The sequence below is a fragment of the Mytilus galloprovincialis genome, chromosome 2, assembly GCF_965363235.1.
Source record: "Mytilus galloprovincialis chromosome 2, xbMytGall1.hap1.1, whole genome shotgun sequence".
NCBI lineage: Eukaryota > Metazoa > Mollusca > Bivalvia > Mytilida > Mytilidae > Mytilus > Mytilus galloprovincialis.
In genome coordinates, this window is record NC_134839.1 from 98,009,739 (window position 1) to 98,028,590 (window position 18,852).

Genomic DNA, 18,852 nt, shown 5'->3' on the forward strand with positions numbered 1-18,852 from the left:
TTTAAAAAAAAGTTGTAGACTGGAACCGCTTTTGATCAGCAGTTTATTCTGTCAACCAAATTATACATGAACTGTTTAAAATTGGGTTTAAATTGTTAAAGTGCTTTGGTTGAGCACTATTTGAATAAAAAACTGCGAATTTAACTTTGATTGATTGGAAGAAGATATTATTGTCTTATTTTGACTAATTTTCTACATATATGTAGAGTAAAAATGGTTGTAAATAACACTAGGACATAACCTACACTTTATAACGTGATAAAACATTATACTAGATTACGCTTCTGATGATTGAAGATATTAAATAACATAATTACTTACAAAAAAGACTTCTTTTTTATCTTTACTAGCAACTAATGTAAATTAGAATTACAATTTATACGGTTGAATGATTTCACCAATCTGCTGTAGTTTAAGATCTAAAAATACAATAAAATGTAGAAAATGTATTTTAATGTTTATAGTTGTAAGCATGATGTGTTTCAGTGAGATAATTTTAAAAGCTGTTGAAGTAACAAGTGTTAAATAAAAGAAACATGTAATGTGATCAATTATTTCACACTTTTTTAATTTAGAACAATTTAGAACAATGGAAAATGGTACAAATAAACAAGATCTTACTTTTGACCAGATTTATGACTGGAGTATAAAAAAAGCAAAAACCTACTGCGACCAAACAATTTTAAAACAGGACTATCCAGTAGATGGTGAGTATATATTTATATTTATTTATATACAACTCGTCTAAACATCAACCCAACAATGTTAGATCTGTAAATTTGCTTTCGCAAATTTTTGGTTCTTCCATCGCCGGGATTCGAACCCATGCTACTGAGATATCGTCACACCAAATCACCTGCACTGTAGCCGTCCCGCTAGAACACATGACCACCTGGGCTTCATAAAAATGAAGCTTTCGGTGGCCGGGTGTTACCTTTCCACGTCAGTTTTAATCTAGCGTCGTACTACAGTACATGATATATAAGGGATGAAGATGTTATTTTTACAGATCAGCTAAATTATCTATAGTAAAGGATCCTACAAATTAATGTAAGATACAGTCACAGAAAATAATTATATTTATAAGTACGTCTGAGCCAGTGACAACTCTACAACAGATTTATCCATCGGATCACCAGCAATGATGATGATACATGGCTGTGTACATTATGTATATACAACTCGTCTAATCATCAACCCAACAATGTTAGCTTATATTATTGTTTAGTATGTTATTGTAGAAATTTTGTGTAATAAAAGCGAGTTTGTTTGTTTATTATCATTTATTAACTTGTAAATAGTTAGGCACCATATCATTTAATGATTTAATGTTTTACTACATAACTACATGTACAACTGTTAGTTTGTAAATGACTATGCTAGAAAATCATGATGTGCTTTTTGTTAAACATTTCGGAAACACACTTATTGTGGACAGTTGTCTCATTGACAATCATACCACATCTTCTTTTTCATTATTATATGCACTATATATATGTTATTTGTTGGGTTGTTTTATCTTTGACACATTCTTCATTTTCATTTTCAATTTTAATAGAAATAAGTTCGAATATATCTTATTTTGAAAAAACAGACAATATTCAGATGACTGCTAGTATGAAGATCTTTATGGACAGACGTGTTGTGTTATAATATATTTTTGTATTTTTTAACCATTTAATTTTGATATTTAATTTATTGTAATGGATCGTTTGACACGAATATATGGTTATTTAAACTCACTTACAATACCTTCTAATTAAGAATAGGCGTTAATTTTAAAAGGCATTAACACAATAGTTTAAGTTATAGATACAATGGATAACCGTTGATTCATGAAAAACAAACCATTCGCCCTCCGGGCTTATGATTTCTTTTTCAAGAATCAACGCTTATCCATTGTATATCACATAACCTACACTTTCAATAGTGTATGTCTTAAATATCAGCAAGTCAGTAAAGCAGCAATCTCGCCAAGCTATTCACCACAAAGCACAAAGGGAATGAAAAAGAAAAATAAAATGTTATCCATATATTGTTCATTACCTGTGATCTGAATCAGTGTATTTTCTTTCGTTCCACACGTGCAGTAAAATAATCGCCAGGAATGTATTTCGAGCCCTCTATACGAGTGTCACATGTGGAGCAGGATATGCTTACCCTTCCGGAGCACCTGTGGGATTCATGTTGTTTATTCTTTAGTTTTCTTTGTTGTGTCATGTGTACTTTTTGTGTCTGTTTGTCTTTTTCATTTTTAGCCATGGCGTTGTCAGTTTATTTTCGATTTATGAGTTTGACTGTCCACCTGGTATCTTTCGTCCCTCTTTTACACAAACATGCATTCAAATCAATTTATTTGCGTAGTAATCATGATAGTAAACTCCATTGCCCTTCAACTGTGTCTATTCTAAGGAACAATACGATTGTTCATTTGTTTGCTTGTGATTGTTAAAAGATAGTTATTGAATGAACAAACGCTTAGTTTTACTGCAGCAAAGTGTATATTCTAGTATATTGTCTTCATTCAATGAAAGGTTTTTGACGATGGAATTGTAGTGGACTATAATACATAAAAGAATAATATTACCAGTATATCTAATAAGCCAATTGGAAGCCAATAAAAGTCAAAACATTTATGAAGTCGACAAATAATCTATATAATTTTATTCGGTATACGATATCCATGTTAAATATGTTTAATTTTACACTTTCTCCCACATAAATAACATCTGTTATAGAATGACAAATAGCGAACTCTTAGTTAAATTCAATAAGGGAAGCCCATTAAAACGGAACAAACTTAATATTATCAAACAACGAACCAAATTAAAGAAATTCCGAAGAAAATAATGTGTGTTAAACATTATTTTGTGACACTTGTAGTTGTCATTAAATGTCTTAGGATAATAGCACCACTTTATTATTTCCATTAGTAACGATTTGATACATCATATGTCTTGTAGATATATATTTTTTTAAAACAAACAATGTGAATGTCATATTTCAAATAAATCTTACCAAAGAGAATTCTTCATATTTACAAAGTTCCTAAATCTGATATCATTGTTTGCATAACAAACAGTGACATATCAATGCAGAATATTTATAAAATTTTAATGAAATGAAAACCTCTTTGGCAGCAATTTCCATAACAAAACTGTGTCGTAACAAAAACATATTGAGTTAAGCAAAATTCTATTGGATTTTATATCAGATTAAAATGTATTTTTACTTTTATGTTAACTTTCACGCTACATTTCTATCACCTTCTATATAGTAACAAATTATCTTGTTGACAATTAAACTGGTTTGACTGTTATGTGTGTAAAAGTAGCTTTAATAGTTAAACTTTGGCCCTTAGTAAATTCTCGGAGGCCGTGCTAAAAGTGTTGTTGCTTGAACTATTACATAACATGCACTTTAATATTTTATTCGCGTAGTGGTATTAACTATATGTTGATTCTAAAAACACTCTGAAGAACTTCTTGATAATTGTAAATATCGATCTTTTTCTGAAATTGGTACATTTTGTACTATCAAAACTTTTGATTTTTTAACCCAGTGTTATAGTATTCCTTTATTTGTCTTGACGAATATTCCTTTTGCTGTTTAGTGTGTTTTTGGTGATAATCATTTGACGTGAGTCTGTACTTGTGCATCCCTTCACTGTGTTAATTTTCTATGTTATTTTTTGTAGTCTTGTCTTTCATGTTTGCTATTGTGCTCGGTCTATATGCCTCTTTGTGTGTCTTTGATACATATGACGTGGCTCTGTACCTTTACATCCCGTCATTTTGTTATTGTGCTATGATTGATTTTTGTATTCTTGTCTTTCAGTTTTCCTAATGTGGCTTGTATATATGCCTTTTTGTGCTTCTTTGTTACATATTTGTTTGTTTTTAGAGTGCTTAAAATTATAACACAATGTTCATTGCTGTACCCCTATTTTTGACATTTTTTACCTATTACTTCTATTTGTTTTGTTCACACATTGTTGTCAATATAATTGAATTTGATGCGACTGTCATACAAGTGAAGGTCTAGCTAGGTTTAAAACCAGGTTTAATTAACTATTGTTGTGTTTACAAAAGACATTTACAGAAACTTCAAAGACTCATTTTCTTCATCCGAAGTTGACTGAATTAAGTTGACGTGTTTCCCTCGGTTGTAGTTTGTAACCTGGATTTGTTTTCTCTCATTAATTTTTTGACTTTTGAATAGCGTTATCCTACAGTTGCCTTTAATTAATAAAATACTCCTTGGGTATGTCATGGCGTTTCATCTGAAAATCGGGGGTACGGGGGGTGGAGGGGGATCCAAAGAAATAAAAATTTAACCAGTAAAACGATTTCCGTGTAATAGGTATATGGTTTTAATTTGGAAAGGTACAAGTAGGACAAGAATAGTTGTGGTTGTATTGACTTCGACAAAAATATAAATTACAATCCAGTTGCGACATCTGCGACGATGGCGTGAACTATTTGTATAAAGCTTTTTATTTTAGTAGTTTGAAGACCTAGATGCTTCAAACCTTGCAAACAGATACCTTATGTTCCGAAATTTTCGTCTGTCATATGTTTATCGTAGTTACCTCATTTCAATGGTTCAGTGACTGCTTAAAAATGTTAGGTCTTGTTGTCATGTAAAATATTATGAGTTAATTGCATTTTTGTAGATATTTGATTTCGTGCTTTTGCCGATTTACGTGTACAAAATTTAGAACATTTGTAATTCGTTTTACATTTAAATTCGTGGTTCACCTGATCCCACGAAACCCATGATAATGGTATCCAACAAATAATAATAAGCAAGATGTCAACTATATTTATTGTTTCAGGAATCAACTGATCATTTTTCAATAATATTAGTTAATGATAAGTTTTCATGGTTTTGTCAGTTTAGCAGATACTATATATATGCAATAAGCCAACCTGGTAGTTTTCATTGACCTTGGTCTTTTTGGTGATTCATTGGGCAATTCAATTTTGTTTTTTCTTGTTTGTTAAATAACACCTATACTTTTAGGAACTGGGGATAATTTGGTATACGAAAACATTGTAAGGTCTACATGCCTTTCTGGAATGGTTCGTCTGACCTTGATCTTTCATTTATTAGTGTTACGAGAGCATGGTTGTGTCTTTGGCTGTGTCCTTTTTCAGATACCGCAATAAGTCAGCTATATTTTGTGAATGGAAATATTGTATGATGTATATGTTGTCTTGCAGGGTTGATATTTCCTTGGCCTTATTTTTAAAGTTCATTTGTGTATGTTCAATTTTCTTGTGGAATGTGGATTCATTAATTTTCGTGGGTACCAATTTTCGTGGATTAAGGAAAATTTGCATGTTCGTGGATATTTAATTTCGTTGTTTTTGCCGAAACTTGCATACACGCCTATAAAAAATTTGTCATTACTTGAACATTTAATTTCGTGAATCACCTGTGCACACGAACTCCTCGAAAATTAAAATCCAACCAAAAGTAATGAATCTACAGTAATTTAACTATTTTTAGTGAATGAAGTCAATCGGAATGGAGTTCATCTTGTCTTGTATGGTTCATTTGACCTTGACCTAATTTATACGGATAATTAAATCCTACATACAACAGACTTTTAATATAAATTTAATCATCAATTTCATCATGCGCACTCTTGTTATAAATTGCATCATAGGTTTTTTTTAAGTTGCTATCTGCAGACAACATGTATCTTCAAGGAGAAGTAGTGAAGCGAAATAAGAACAATTTCAAAATAATAATAATATTCAAAGTATTAAGCTTGAAGTTGTGATTTTTTATTCACATTACAAACAATATAAAGTAGGGATAAATGTATATTTAGCATTAATGGTAGATTGTACGATTGAATTTTAATACATGTACATCAATAATTGTTCACAAGCTTTGTTAACTGCATCACTTAATATTCAGTATACATCAATGTTAAAGTGAAAAGGTATCCGCTTTAATGCTTGAATTATCACACAGTTAACTCATATTTAAAGCAATTATAAAAATAGATTGTCCACATAGCATTTCTATATGTCTATCAATATATTGAATGTTTAAGTTTTCCAAAATCGAAACTGCAGATAAATTAAGAAAAGTCTGAAACTAGTAATCTTAGATTTTGTAGATAGCGCAATGTAAGCAAATTTGCATAATATGTAAGAGAAATCATCTTTGATCAAGTTTTATTTTACAATTTTACTAGTTGTAATATGCTCCATTCGACACTGTATGTTGTTTTTATGAACCTAAAAAAAACTTAATACCCGTGAAGTACATTATAAGTGATTTATATCATTAAGTCTACTTGCATCAAACAAGTATCAAATTATCGTAAAGTATGGTACACAGTGTTTATATATATATTATGTGTACATGTTGTTATGTCTACGAAAATGCCTTAATGAAAGAATAATTATTAATCTTTGATTTTTGCCCGGTCGTCACAAATTGTACGGTGCAGTTTTTGACAAATTGACGTTTATTTCAGAAATTACTTGAAAATTATAAAAGTATGACTTGTTTTTCAAGCAAAGGAAATAAGGCGTATCTCTTCTTAAAGGCAGAATAATTAAGTGAATTAGATTCTTAAAATATTAAAAAACAATACTTACAACTGTAAGTCCGCATGCTATTGCATTCCTTCTAAATATTTGACATTTTATACGAAAATTTTCATAATCCTGACCTTTTCGGATCTACAATTTATTTTTTATGAAATGTTTTTACGCTCTATCCGTTTTAGAACACATCAAATTACTTGTCAGTTAACCCTTTTTATAGTTACATGTATACAGCCTCAACAAGGCCAAGGTACGTCAAGTTTGTATACAGTAGCTCTATTAAGATGTCCAGGATGCCGTAAAGACAGACAATTTACCGTTTGAAATGGACTGTGATATACATTCTGTCAAATTTAAAGATCTGAGCAGTGACTGCGAAACTGGTTGCAAATACTTTATGCAGCTGCTAGTATTTTACGGAAGCAGATAGGTAAAGTTGTAATCCAATCAGATGGATATCCATTATCTGAAGACATTTCACTGGATCATTCAATTGAAATTATGCCACCTGCTTTAAAACTGTGACATTTCTGTATTGTCTTTTGGGTGATGGCGCATACGCGGCAGTAAATAAAGAGTTCGATATACCTATTGACAAAGTTCTTAGATGTATGGCTTTAGCAGAAAGTATATATATATATATAGTATCTATGAAGAGACTTTTTTTCACTCCTGTTCATTTAGGTTTATCATAACAAATGCACCGTATATATGGACACACCTGGGCATACATTCTACATGGTATTATTTCTTCTTCTGGAGGTCAAGCTTTATCCAAGATAGTGTCGACCTAACTCATGACAAATAAAAGTTCTCCGTGTGACTTTGGTTGGCTAAAAGGCAACATCGGTCCGATGCCAATTATATTTACTGATATGTTGTCATCCAACTTTCTACAAGATTTGATCTGTTCACGCAAAGGTATAGGTATAGGGGGCTGAGATATCATAAAACTTGTTTAACCCCACCGCATTTTTGCGCCTGTCCCAAGTCAGGAGCCTCTGGCCTTTGTTAGTCTTGTATGATTTTTGATTTTAATTTCTTGTGTATTTTTCGGAGTTTAGTATGACGTCCATTATCACTTCAAACTAGTATACATTTTTGTATAGGGGCCAGCTGAAAAACCTCTCCGGCTGTGGGAGTTTCTCGCTGCATTGATGACCCATTGGTGGTCTTCGGCCGTTGTCTGCTTTTTGTTCGGGATGTTGTCTCTTTGACACATTCCTCATGTCCATTCTCAATTTTAAAATCAATCTGTAGTAGATCTTGTGTCCGCTATGAGCAAAACATCTGCTGTACTGATATATGCCCATGCCAAGGAAGTGGTTTTTGTATGAATATATTGACCGATAAGAAATGATGAGATAACAAGTTAAAATGAAGCTTTGATATTCCGATATCGCAATAATCCTACACTTAAATGGTCCGACATCCGTTTGGTCCGACGTTTCAATCAAGTTTAAGTATACGATAACGGAACATTAACATAAGAAGCCAAATGAAAGGTTCAATATAAGAATAACCTTGTCCTTCGTTTGAAGCGGTGAAAAAGTAAGTATACCAATGCTAAAGTAGTCGAACGTCATAACCAGCGTACTTAGAGGAACAAAGTACTGTGACAAGCGTTGTTTGATTAATTAGATATCTCAAGATACACGGCAGCCGATCAAAGTAAAATCAAACTCAGTTTGACGTACAATGAGTGATCATATTCTCCCTGTGATGTTTTATATCAAAATTGTCTATTTGTTGGTAAAAATATACTAGTAGCACTTTACTCATTTTATAATAAATAAATTTGGTGAATTTACTATCTTCTGATTGGTTAAAAGTATTAGTTTTATTTTCAATGTTGTCAATTTTTATGGCGACACGCCCACTCTGACGTTGTGTATTCATACACCAACATGTGTGTACGTTGTTATTGTTAATATAAATAATATAAAAAGTTCTTTGAGCCTTATTTTTGATAGAAATTTATTTATAATGAATGGCAATAATTTATTTTGAATTTATTGACCCATAAAATTAATTTTTGACTTCACATTTTACATAATCCGCTTCGCGGATTATTCAATGTGAAGAGTCAAAAATAACATCTTCATGCCTTATATATCATGTACTGTAGTACGCCGCTAGATTAAAACTGACGTGGAAAGGTAACACATGGCCAGCGAAAGCTCTTTTTTTGAGAGCCCAGGTGGTCGTGTGGTCTAGCGGGACGGCTGCAGTGCAGGCGATTTGGTGTCACGATATCACAGTAGCATGGGTTCGAATCCCGGCGAGGGAAGAACCAAAAATTTGCGAAAGCAAATTTACAGATCTAACATTGTTGGGTTGATGTTTAGACGAGTTGTAGTTGCTGTTTAGACGAGTTGTATATATACAACTCGTCTAAACATCAACCCAACAATGTTAGATCTGTAAATTTGCTTTCGCAAATTTTTGGTTCTTCCCTCGCCGGGATTCGAACCCATGCTACTGTGATATCGTGACACCAAATCGCCTGCACTGCAGCCGTCCCGCTAGACCACACGACCACCTGGGCTCTCAAAAAAAGAGCTTTCGCTGGCCGTGTGTTACCTTTCCTCGTCAGTTTTAATCTAGCGGCGTACTACAGTGACTCAGACGTACTTATATATATATATATATATATATATATATATATATATATATATATATATATATATATATATTTTTTTTTTTTCTGTCTATGAAGAAATAACATAAAAAATTTGGTGCACACTGAATAACGCGCGTAGCGGATTATTTAACAGTGTGCACCACATTTTTTATGTTATTTCGAATAGACAGAAAAAATATTACAGTCATTTCTTATAATTTAATTCTAAATTCCATTTTAAACCGTAGAAAACCATGAAAAAACGTTGATGACGTCACGGTCACATGACTAAATTATGTCTATGGGCTCATAACAAAATAACGTCAGCCAATCAGAAGACGCGTTACATCCAAAATTAAATTTTATATATATATATATATATATGATATATATATCAGTCTAAAGATTTGCACAACGGTACTGATATAAGATGTTATAATACGAAAATGTTGTTATTAAATCGTGCTGACAAATATTTCGGCTCAACAAATGGCCTTCTTCAAGTGTCACAAGTTTTAACATTGTGGTATGATCCAGACTCAACATATTGCACTACAATGATAAACGAAAATCTGCCCTATTGTTGTCTGATCTTGAGGTGGTTGGCAGGCTTTTAAACTAATAGGAGACCAGACGTTCCTCCATTTCAATGTACAGTTCATCATAGGACTTTTTAGGTAGGTCTTTCATAAAAATTTACGGTCAACTCGACTTTTAGGAATCGATGAACCATGTCGTATAAATTCTTGTTAATTTCATGTCTTCATATTAATATTGTTTATGATGTTATTATTATGTATTTCATATTTGTTCGGATATGTATTATTTGTATGTAATGGAGAAGACGTTCTAAGTTGCAAAACTTGTGTCCAATCCTATTGTCAATGTTTGTTTTTTTTTGGACAATAAAATATGTTTAAACTAATAGGACTTTTTTAAAAATACGTCATATGTTATATTTTTCCCTTGCTTCAAATATTTATTTTCGGATTATTTATATTACATTTGCAGATATATGTTTGTAAATACGTGCAATCAGTTGATATGGAAGCATTGTAAGATTAAGATAATGCCAGGGTGACTACAGATACATGTACAGTCATGTGTGTGGCTTAATGGTTGATTTTCAAAGACTCCTAGAGAAAACGTTAGTAGTTGCGTAACATACGTTACCGTTAAAATCGACCAAAATTAATTAATACTATGAAAGAATTATATTTTTCAAACAGTAATACAGTATTCCTATATTATTGTTTCGTTTTTGCATTTGTTTTGACTAGATTTTTCTACTGGATGTATCCGTAAATAGATATTGCACCCATGACCCTTGACCCCGATTTAAGAACAATTGCACCATAATTTCTTTTGACGACCGGGATATTTAGAAAATACACATTCTTAGCTTTCCAGTGATATATAATTTAGCCGTATGTTAGGTAGGTGCATTAAAAATGTAAACTCTCATATCACTGGCCTAGTTGTTATCCATTCGTTTGATGTGTTTGAGCTTTTCATTTTGTCATTTGATTAGGGACTTTTCGTTTTGAATTTTTCTCGGAGTTGAGTATTTTTGTGATTTTACTTTTTTTTTATAATTACAACATAATTTATTTATAATAAAACCTGTATTTTGCAAACATAATATAATAATTGATTAAAAGCAGAACAGTCTGTTGTACAATGGCGTCTCGATATGTTCAGATTGATAGAAATCTTGACCATTATATACATTAAAAATTGAAAAAAAAACTTCTTGTAGAAAAAAAAAATAGACTTGAACAACTCTAAAATATTGGAGGTTCATGCAAATTTAGTATTTACAATAGGTAAGACTGTAAACATCCCACATGAAACAACATATTCAAGCTGCACTAATACGCACTACAGAATTTGAACTACCCCTTTTCATTGATTCCATTTGGTGCCAATATTTTAATCAGTTTTGTATCCCAGGTATTTTCCGAGTGACTTTCTAGCCTGTTTTATGTTGTGGTCGTTAATTGTCATAAAGATCTGTCTTAATATAGTCGACAATCTAAAACAGCGACTTATTTTAGAATAAGCCATCGATCACATTCTGCAACTACGATATAACAGAATTCACTTAATGAAGTAAATCGCCTTGTTAGTTAAACAAAACAATGCGATCACCTTTATTTTCTATGTAGAGAATGAATATTACATATTATTCAGGATCTTCATAGGGTAACGAGATCGTATGCCTAGTCCGTGTTTAACACCTTGTAGGCCACCAGGCGGTAGGGATATATGACACCGTCAGATATGTGAGCCAATATCCCCTGTGAAGCCCGAATAACAATCATAATTATTTTAGTGTCTAAATTTCAACACGTATTACAAATTTTATTTTTGTTTTCCTTCACGAGATGTTTTAACTTACATAGTGTGGTGGTGAATTTATCTTACCGATTAACTTAACATGTGACATTTAGACTAGTGGCATCGATCAAAGTCATCAAGGCTTAAATATGAAGAACCTACTTATATTGGTCTATACTGAAAAAATGCCAACAATTTAAATTGTAAGCTTTTAATGTGCTTTCTGTATTAATTTCAGAAAAGCACCATCATTTTTTTTCGTTTGTTGAAACTTTTAGAATTGTGTCTAAACGCCGTGCTGTTTTATAAGGGAACGTGATACCACTTCTTACCGTGATTTAAAATACATGTATGTCACGCCTACTAACCCATTAGAGCTTTCTTACAAATTGACGAAAGGTACGTACGCATGACGAATCATACGTAAGACTCGTTTTAGGGATCCTTTATTTTGACATATCTAAATAATAGTCATGGAACCTTAGACAGACCATTACCCTACATGCATCGACATTTTTTTTCGATATATAGGACATATAGGATTTCGGGACGTACGATAGGTTAACATATAATACCACCAGGTGGAAGGAGATAACTCTATAAAATATCCTAAATATAGGGAATTCAGAAGAAAAAATGCCCCTAAAAACAAAACAAAAAAACCCTTAAGCTGGGGTCACACATTCACGATTTTTACTGCCGTCCTTGACAGGACCGTTCCCGATTAAAATTTGTCAAAAGTATGATCAAGATCCTGTGAATCGTGGATGTAAATTCAAACTTCAATTAAAATTTGTAAAACAAATAATTTAAATAATTTAATCACAAACACATATTGTGGTCATGCAGATTACAAACAAAAAATTCCGAATCCAGATTTTCCCTTTACACTATAGTGTTAAAATTTTGAAAAAAAAAAATCAATTGCTTTATAGCGTCGAAAAACCTAGAAAAGAAAAAAAAACATTACCCCTCCTCTTTTGAAGTTGGTTGCTCCCATAACTTGTTTTTCCCCATTTTATACTTGTTTCACAGTGTGGACTTTATGACGTTCATATTTAACTGAATTTGCAATCATAACTTAAAGTTATAGTTTCAGATAGAAAAAAAAAAAATGATCACAATTCATTTCACATTACTTTTTCAAAACAATGCAGCATTATTGTTTTGCAAATCTCGATATTTCACGTTAACAATTTGCTGAAAGTGTAATATAAAAAATAAAAACAAATGTGAATCTTGTCGTTAAATTTAAACTAACGTACCTCAATAATGCCATTAAAATTTTAATCATGAAACTCGTGCTTAAAATATTCCCGCGAAAATTTGTGTACTCGTGGTTTACGTAAGTAACGTATCGGACGTAAGTGTATTTGACACTATTTTTCTTTGTTTTCTTATATTAAAAGCGTGTATTATTTGCGATATGCTTATTTTTGAAAGATAAATTTGATCCAGGAAAGAACGCTGTTTTACCGGATAAAGTAAAGACTCTAAATTGTTATTGAGGAAATGAAATACGTGCTCCCTTTACGTTCGTTCGTACCTTTCGTCATTTTGTAAGAAAGCTCTAATATGAATATACACGGTTTTCACGCCATGACTTTAAAACCCAAATTGAATGACATTCCTAGAAATGAATAGGAGGTATGATAAAGGCTCATATCCCTTGTTTAGCTAACAAATCAAATTGCTGGATTAACCTGGATATTTCATTCCAGTATAAGAATTAAAAGTAAATCATTTGATGGTACTGCATATGGTATGTAAATGTTGTTTACCTTGTCGTCAAACCTTTATTGAGTGAAAATGCCGACAACTCCAGTACTTTGCAATATTTCAGAACATAACATATCTATGCTTTTGAAAGAAAACCTTCCATTAACATGCAATTTTTTAGGAGATGATACAGAAGTCTCTTAATGGCCATTTTGAGTATTCTTGTCTTCCATTTTTGCTATATGCATTTTCTAAAGAGTTTCTACATGCTATTTCGTCTTTCTTTGTTGACACAGTGAATTGGTTTTACAGTAATTAGGATAAATACACGATGTTGAGTGCTTTAACCCAATTTATTACATTTGGACCTATTACATCTGTTTGTTTCGCTCACAGATTGGTGTCAATATGAACGAATTTTACGCGACTGTATTACAAGTGAGATGTTTAGCTAGCTATAAAACCAGGTTTAATCATCCATTTTCTATATAAGGGAACACAAGTACCATGTCAGGAATATTACAGTCAGTTTCCATTCGTTTGATGTGCTTGGGATTTTTGTTTTATTATGCCACTGGTTAGAGATTTTATGTTTAGAATTTTTTTTGTTTCTTAGTTATTTATCGGGAAAGTATCAAAATAAAACTGTCATTTGAAGAAGATCTAGTCAATATCGTAGCATGGATTGAAAATATATATCTTGGGAGGACAGTAATTGGTCATCTAAAGGATATTTTACATATTATTTATGAGCAAAGTATGTTTAGGCGTAATTATAGCATACGTTTTGTAAATTAAACATTATATACTAATATGACAGCTCAAAATATCCCCAAAATGGATTGTTTTTCCTTTTTCTACACAAAGAAAGAAATTTTTTGAAGAACTAACTATGTTGAGGCTAGTTGGAAAGACAGACATTGTTAATGAATACAAATGAAATAATCTTATCTAAAATTGAATTTGAAAACAACAATGGACTTCATAACCTAATGAAACACAGAAAAAAATGATTAAAGCGAAACAAAATCACATAATTCTTTCAATGAAAATTGTTTTTTTTTTATTTAACTCAGGAATTGTAGAATTTCAAAATTTGAATTATCCGTACATAAGTACTTGTTTCATATGTTAATGTCTACTAAATACATCTCGTTAAAAAGCTTGCAAAAAAGTATAAATACCATTAAAAGCAACTTTCACATACCACTATCTTTCTTTTTACTACCAGCAATATACAGAAAACATCAATTTTAAATTATTATAAAACTGAAGCAGTACAGCTAAGAGCACATGTTTGATTATATAAGTTTTTAGCTCACCTAGCCCAAAGGGCCAAGTGAGCTTTTCCCATCACTTTGCGTCCGTCGTCCATCGTCGTCGTCCGTCGTCGTTAACTTTTACAAAAATCGTCTCCTCTGAAACTACTAGGCCAAATTAAATCAAACATGGCCACAATCATTATTGTCTAGTTTTAAAAATGTGTCCGGTGACCCGGCCAACCAACCAAGATGGCCGCCATGGCTAAAAATAGAACATAGGGGTAAAATGCTGTTTTTGGCCTATAACTCAAATACAAAAGCATTTAGAGCAAATCTGACGGGGTAAAATTGTTTATCAGGTCAAGATCTATCTGCCCTGAAATTTTCAGATGAATCAGACAACCCGTTGTTGGGTTGCTGCCCCTGAATTGATAATTTTAAGGAAATTTTACTGTTTTTGGTTGTTATCTTGAATATCATTATAGATAGAGATAAACTGTAAACAGCAATAATGTTCAGAAAAGTAAGATTTACAAATAAGTCAACGTAACCGAAATGGTCAGTTGACCCCTTTAGGAGTTATTGCCCTTTATAGTCAATTTTTAACCATTTTTCGTAAATCTTAGTTATCTTTTACAAAAATCTTCTCCTCTGAAACTACTTGACCAAATTAATCCAAACTTAGCCACAATCATCTTTAGGGTATCTAGTTTAAAAAATGTGTCCGGTGATCCGGCCATCAAATCAAGATGGCCGCCACGGCTAAAAATAGAACATAGGGGTAAAATGCAGTTTTTGGCTTATAACTCAAAAACCAAAGCATTTAGAGCAAATCTGACATGGGTAAAATTGTTTATCAGGGCAAGATCTATCTGCCCTGAAATTTTCAGATAAATCGGACAACCCGTTGTTGGGTTGCTGCCCCTGAATTGGTAATTTTAAGGAAATTTTGCTTTTTCTGGTTATTATCTTGAATATTATTATAGATAGAGATAAACTGTGAACAGCAATAATGTTCAGAAAAGTAAGATTTACAAATAAGTCAACGTAACCGAAATGGTCAGTTGACCCCTTTAGGAGTTATTGCCCTTTATAGTCAATTTTTAACCATTTTTCGTAAATCTTAGTGATCTTTTACAAAAATCTTCTCCTCTGAAACTACTAGGCCAAATTAAACCAAACATGGCCACAATCATTATTGTCTAGTTTTAAAAATGTGTCCGGTGACCCGGCCAACCAACCAAGATGGCCGCCATGGCTAAAAATAGAACATAGGGGTAAAATGCTGTTTTTGGCCTATAACTCAAAAACCAAAGCATTTAGAGCAAATCTAACATGGGGGTAAAATTGTTTATCAGGGCAAGATCTATCTGCCCTGAAATTTTCAGATGAATCGGACAACCCGTTGTTGGGTTGCTGCCCCTGATTTGGTAATTTTAAGGAAATTTTGCTGTTTTTGGTTATTTCTTGAATATTATTATAGATAGAGATAAACTGTAAACAGCAATAATGTTCAGGAAAGCAAGATTTACAAATAAGTCAATTTTTATTAACATTTTCCACTGAAACTACTGGGCCAAGTTCATTATAGATAGAGATAATTGTAAGCAGCAAGACTGTTTAGTAAAGTAAGATGTACAAACACATTACCATTACCAAAACACAATTTTGTCATGAATCCATCTGCTTCCTTTGTTTAATATTCACATAGACCAAGGTGAGCGACACAGGCTCTTTAGAGCCTCTAGTTTATAACTTATACAGATTCAAGATTCATATCAATATTTTATTAAAGTCAACTTGTTTACATTACACATTTAAATACACATATAATTTATTCATGTTGAACGTTTCAGTTATGCAACATGACTTTTATCAGCAATTAACTTTTGATTCTGTAAGTATTTAAGTCGTATATTAATGGCTGAATCAGCCACAGAACTTTATTTGTTATTAGAAAATTCGAATCATATTGTAATGTTTGGAAAATGAAAGTCAATGTAGACAAGACAAATTATGATTTTTTGCAGTGGTAGACAACCTGTTAATCTTAAATCTAATTTTGGTAACTCTGATTTAGAAATTGTAAAAGAGTTTGATTACCTTGGGATTTATTTTTCTAAAAATGGCTCATTTAAAGCAAACAAGAAGCATCTCGCAGAAAAAGCGACGAGAGCCATGTATGAAGTTATCAAAACATGCAAAAAGGGGAGAAAGAATGGCTTATCCATAAGCTGTCAACTAGATTTATTTGATAAATTGGTTAAACCTGTTTTACTTTACGGCTGTAGAATTTGGGGATTTAGAAATAATGATACATTAGAAAGGGTTCATTCGAAATTTTGTAAACTTCTTCTCCATCTTAAATCTTCTACCCCAATTTGTGTTATATATGGAGAATGAGAACGTTATCCTATTAGTTTAGATGTCAAGGTTCGCATGATAACATACTGGGCGAAATTGATGTTTAGCAAACCCAGTAAATTATCAGCAATTGCATACAAATTAATGTTTAGTTTATCTCATGGAAATAATGTTAAACTTTATTGGATGAAATGTATAGAATCTATCCTTAGTGAAACTGGTTTATCTTATGTATGGTTAACTCAAACTTGTATAAATGAAATTTGGTTAAATATAAAAAAAGAAGATGTGGTATGATTGCCAATGAGACAACTATCCACAAAAGACCAAAATGACACAGACATTAACAACTATAGGTCACCGTACGGCCTTCAATAATGAGCAAAGCCCATACCGCATAGTCAGCTATAAAAGGCCCCGATAGGACAATGTAAAACAATTCAAACGAGAAAACTAACGACCTTATTTATGTAAAAAAAATGAACGAAAAACAAATATGTAACACATAAACAAACGACAACCACTGAATTACAGGCTCCTGACTTGGGACATGCACATACATAAATAGTGTGGCGGGGTTAAACATGTTAGCGGGATCCCAGCCCTCCCCCTAACCTGTGACAGTGGTAAAACAGTACAACATAAGAACGAACTATAAAAATCAGTTGAAAAAGGCTTAACTCATCAGATGGACAAAAACACAAGTGGACGTGGAGACTGCTGTAAGAACATCTCTACAAGATCTATTTAAACAAACATGGTACTCAGATATTCAAAGGAACTCGAAAGCATTAAATTATCGCCTTTTTAAGGAACTTTTCGGATTCGAAAAGTATTTAGACATTTTGAAAACCCGTGATATTTATACTTTATGTCAATTTAGACTCATTAACCACAGATTACCTATAGAAAGTGGAAGATGGAAAAAAATTCAGAGAGATAAAAGAATATGCGAACTATGCGACTTTAAAGATCTTGGAGATTAATTCCACTATGTAATGAAGTGTAAATTTATGGCTATAGAAAGACAAAAGTATATTGCTAAGAAGTATATTGATTATCCAAACATAATTAAATTGAAGAAAGTAATGAATATGACAAAACAATCATATTTAAAAAAGCTATGTACATTTATAAGGCATATTAATTCATATGTGTGTTCTCCTGGCTAAACTTTACTTGTATTTGTAAATAGTGTACATATTATGTTTTCTCTGATTTATAACTGTGCTATTTATTACATGTAACTTCTGTATATCAGTGTATTGACGAAGGTTGGTCAGAATAAAGATATATATATTTAAAGATGTTAATTAAGTATAATTGTTTTCTATGTGATCACATCATCCACCCTGAAATAATAATTTTTTTATATATAATTATTCATAATTTATTGATAATATTGCTAGGGATTATGTAAAATGTAAAATCCCGTAATATCTTCCTTAACCATATGAATGTAACAAAATTATATTTTTTTCTAAAAGTGATTACTGATTCAAACTACATGTATTTTTAATAGTCATAAGAAACTAAAGACGTCTTTACAAACATTGCAAATTATCATACTAATGTTTACATTATGATTACTATTACATTATTCTATGTTATTGAAGTAGTTATGATTATATATATGACTCAAACCGAAGTAAGAAAATACACGAAAAGTTGTCAAATTGATATTTTTTGGATTTATGATGTGACCTGTCTATCAATATATATCAATAGTGATAAAGTGTTTAGCTTCTGGTATTTTCTGTTAACAATGGTCTGTTTTAAAGCTATACAAAGAGTGCATCGCAAACAATACCATTCCATGTCAGCAGTATTGTGTCATTTTAACTGAATTGTTCAACATAGCTTTCATATGTCGACTTGAATTGAGAACATTTACAAGTTTCTTATTGACCCTTTCTTTTGAAACTTTTTTAATATTTTTTTTTATATCAGACGGTTTTCGTTGTGAATTTTG

General features: G+C 31.8%; 1 protein-coding gene across 1 annotated transcript in view; it reads left to right on the top strand.

Moving 5' to 3' along the window:
• The first annotated feature begins 534 nt into the window (after window positions 1-534).
• The window catches only part of LOC143065040 (calcitonin gene-related peptide type 1 receptor-like), an 85,195-nt gene continuing 66,877 nt past the window's right edge, over window positions 535-18,852 (top strand). The window contains exon 1 of the mRNA XM_076238337.1: window positions 535-707. Coding sequence (XP_076094452.1) covers window positions 590-707 — 118 coding nt within the window. The 5' untranslated portion in view covers window positions 535-589. The remainder of the gene's footprint in view (window positions 708-18,852) is intronic.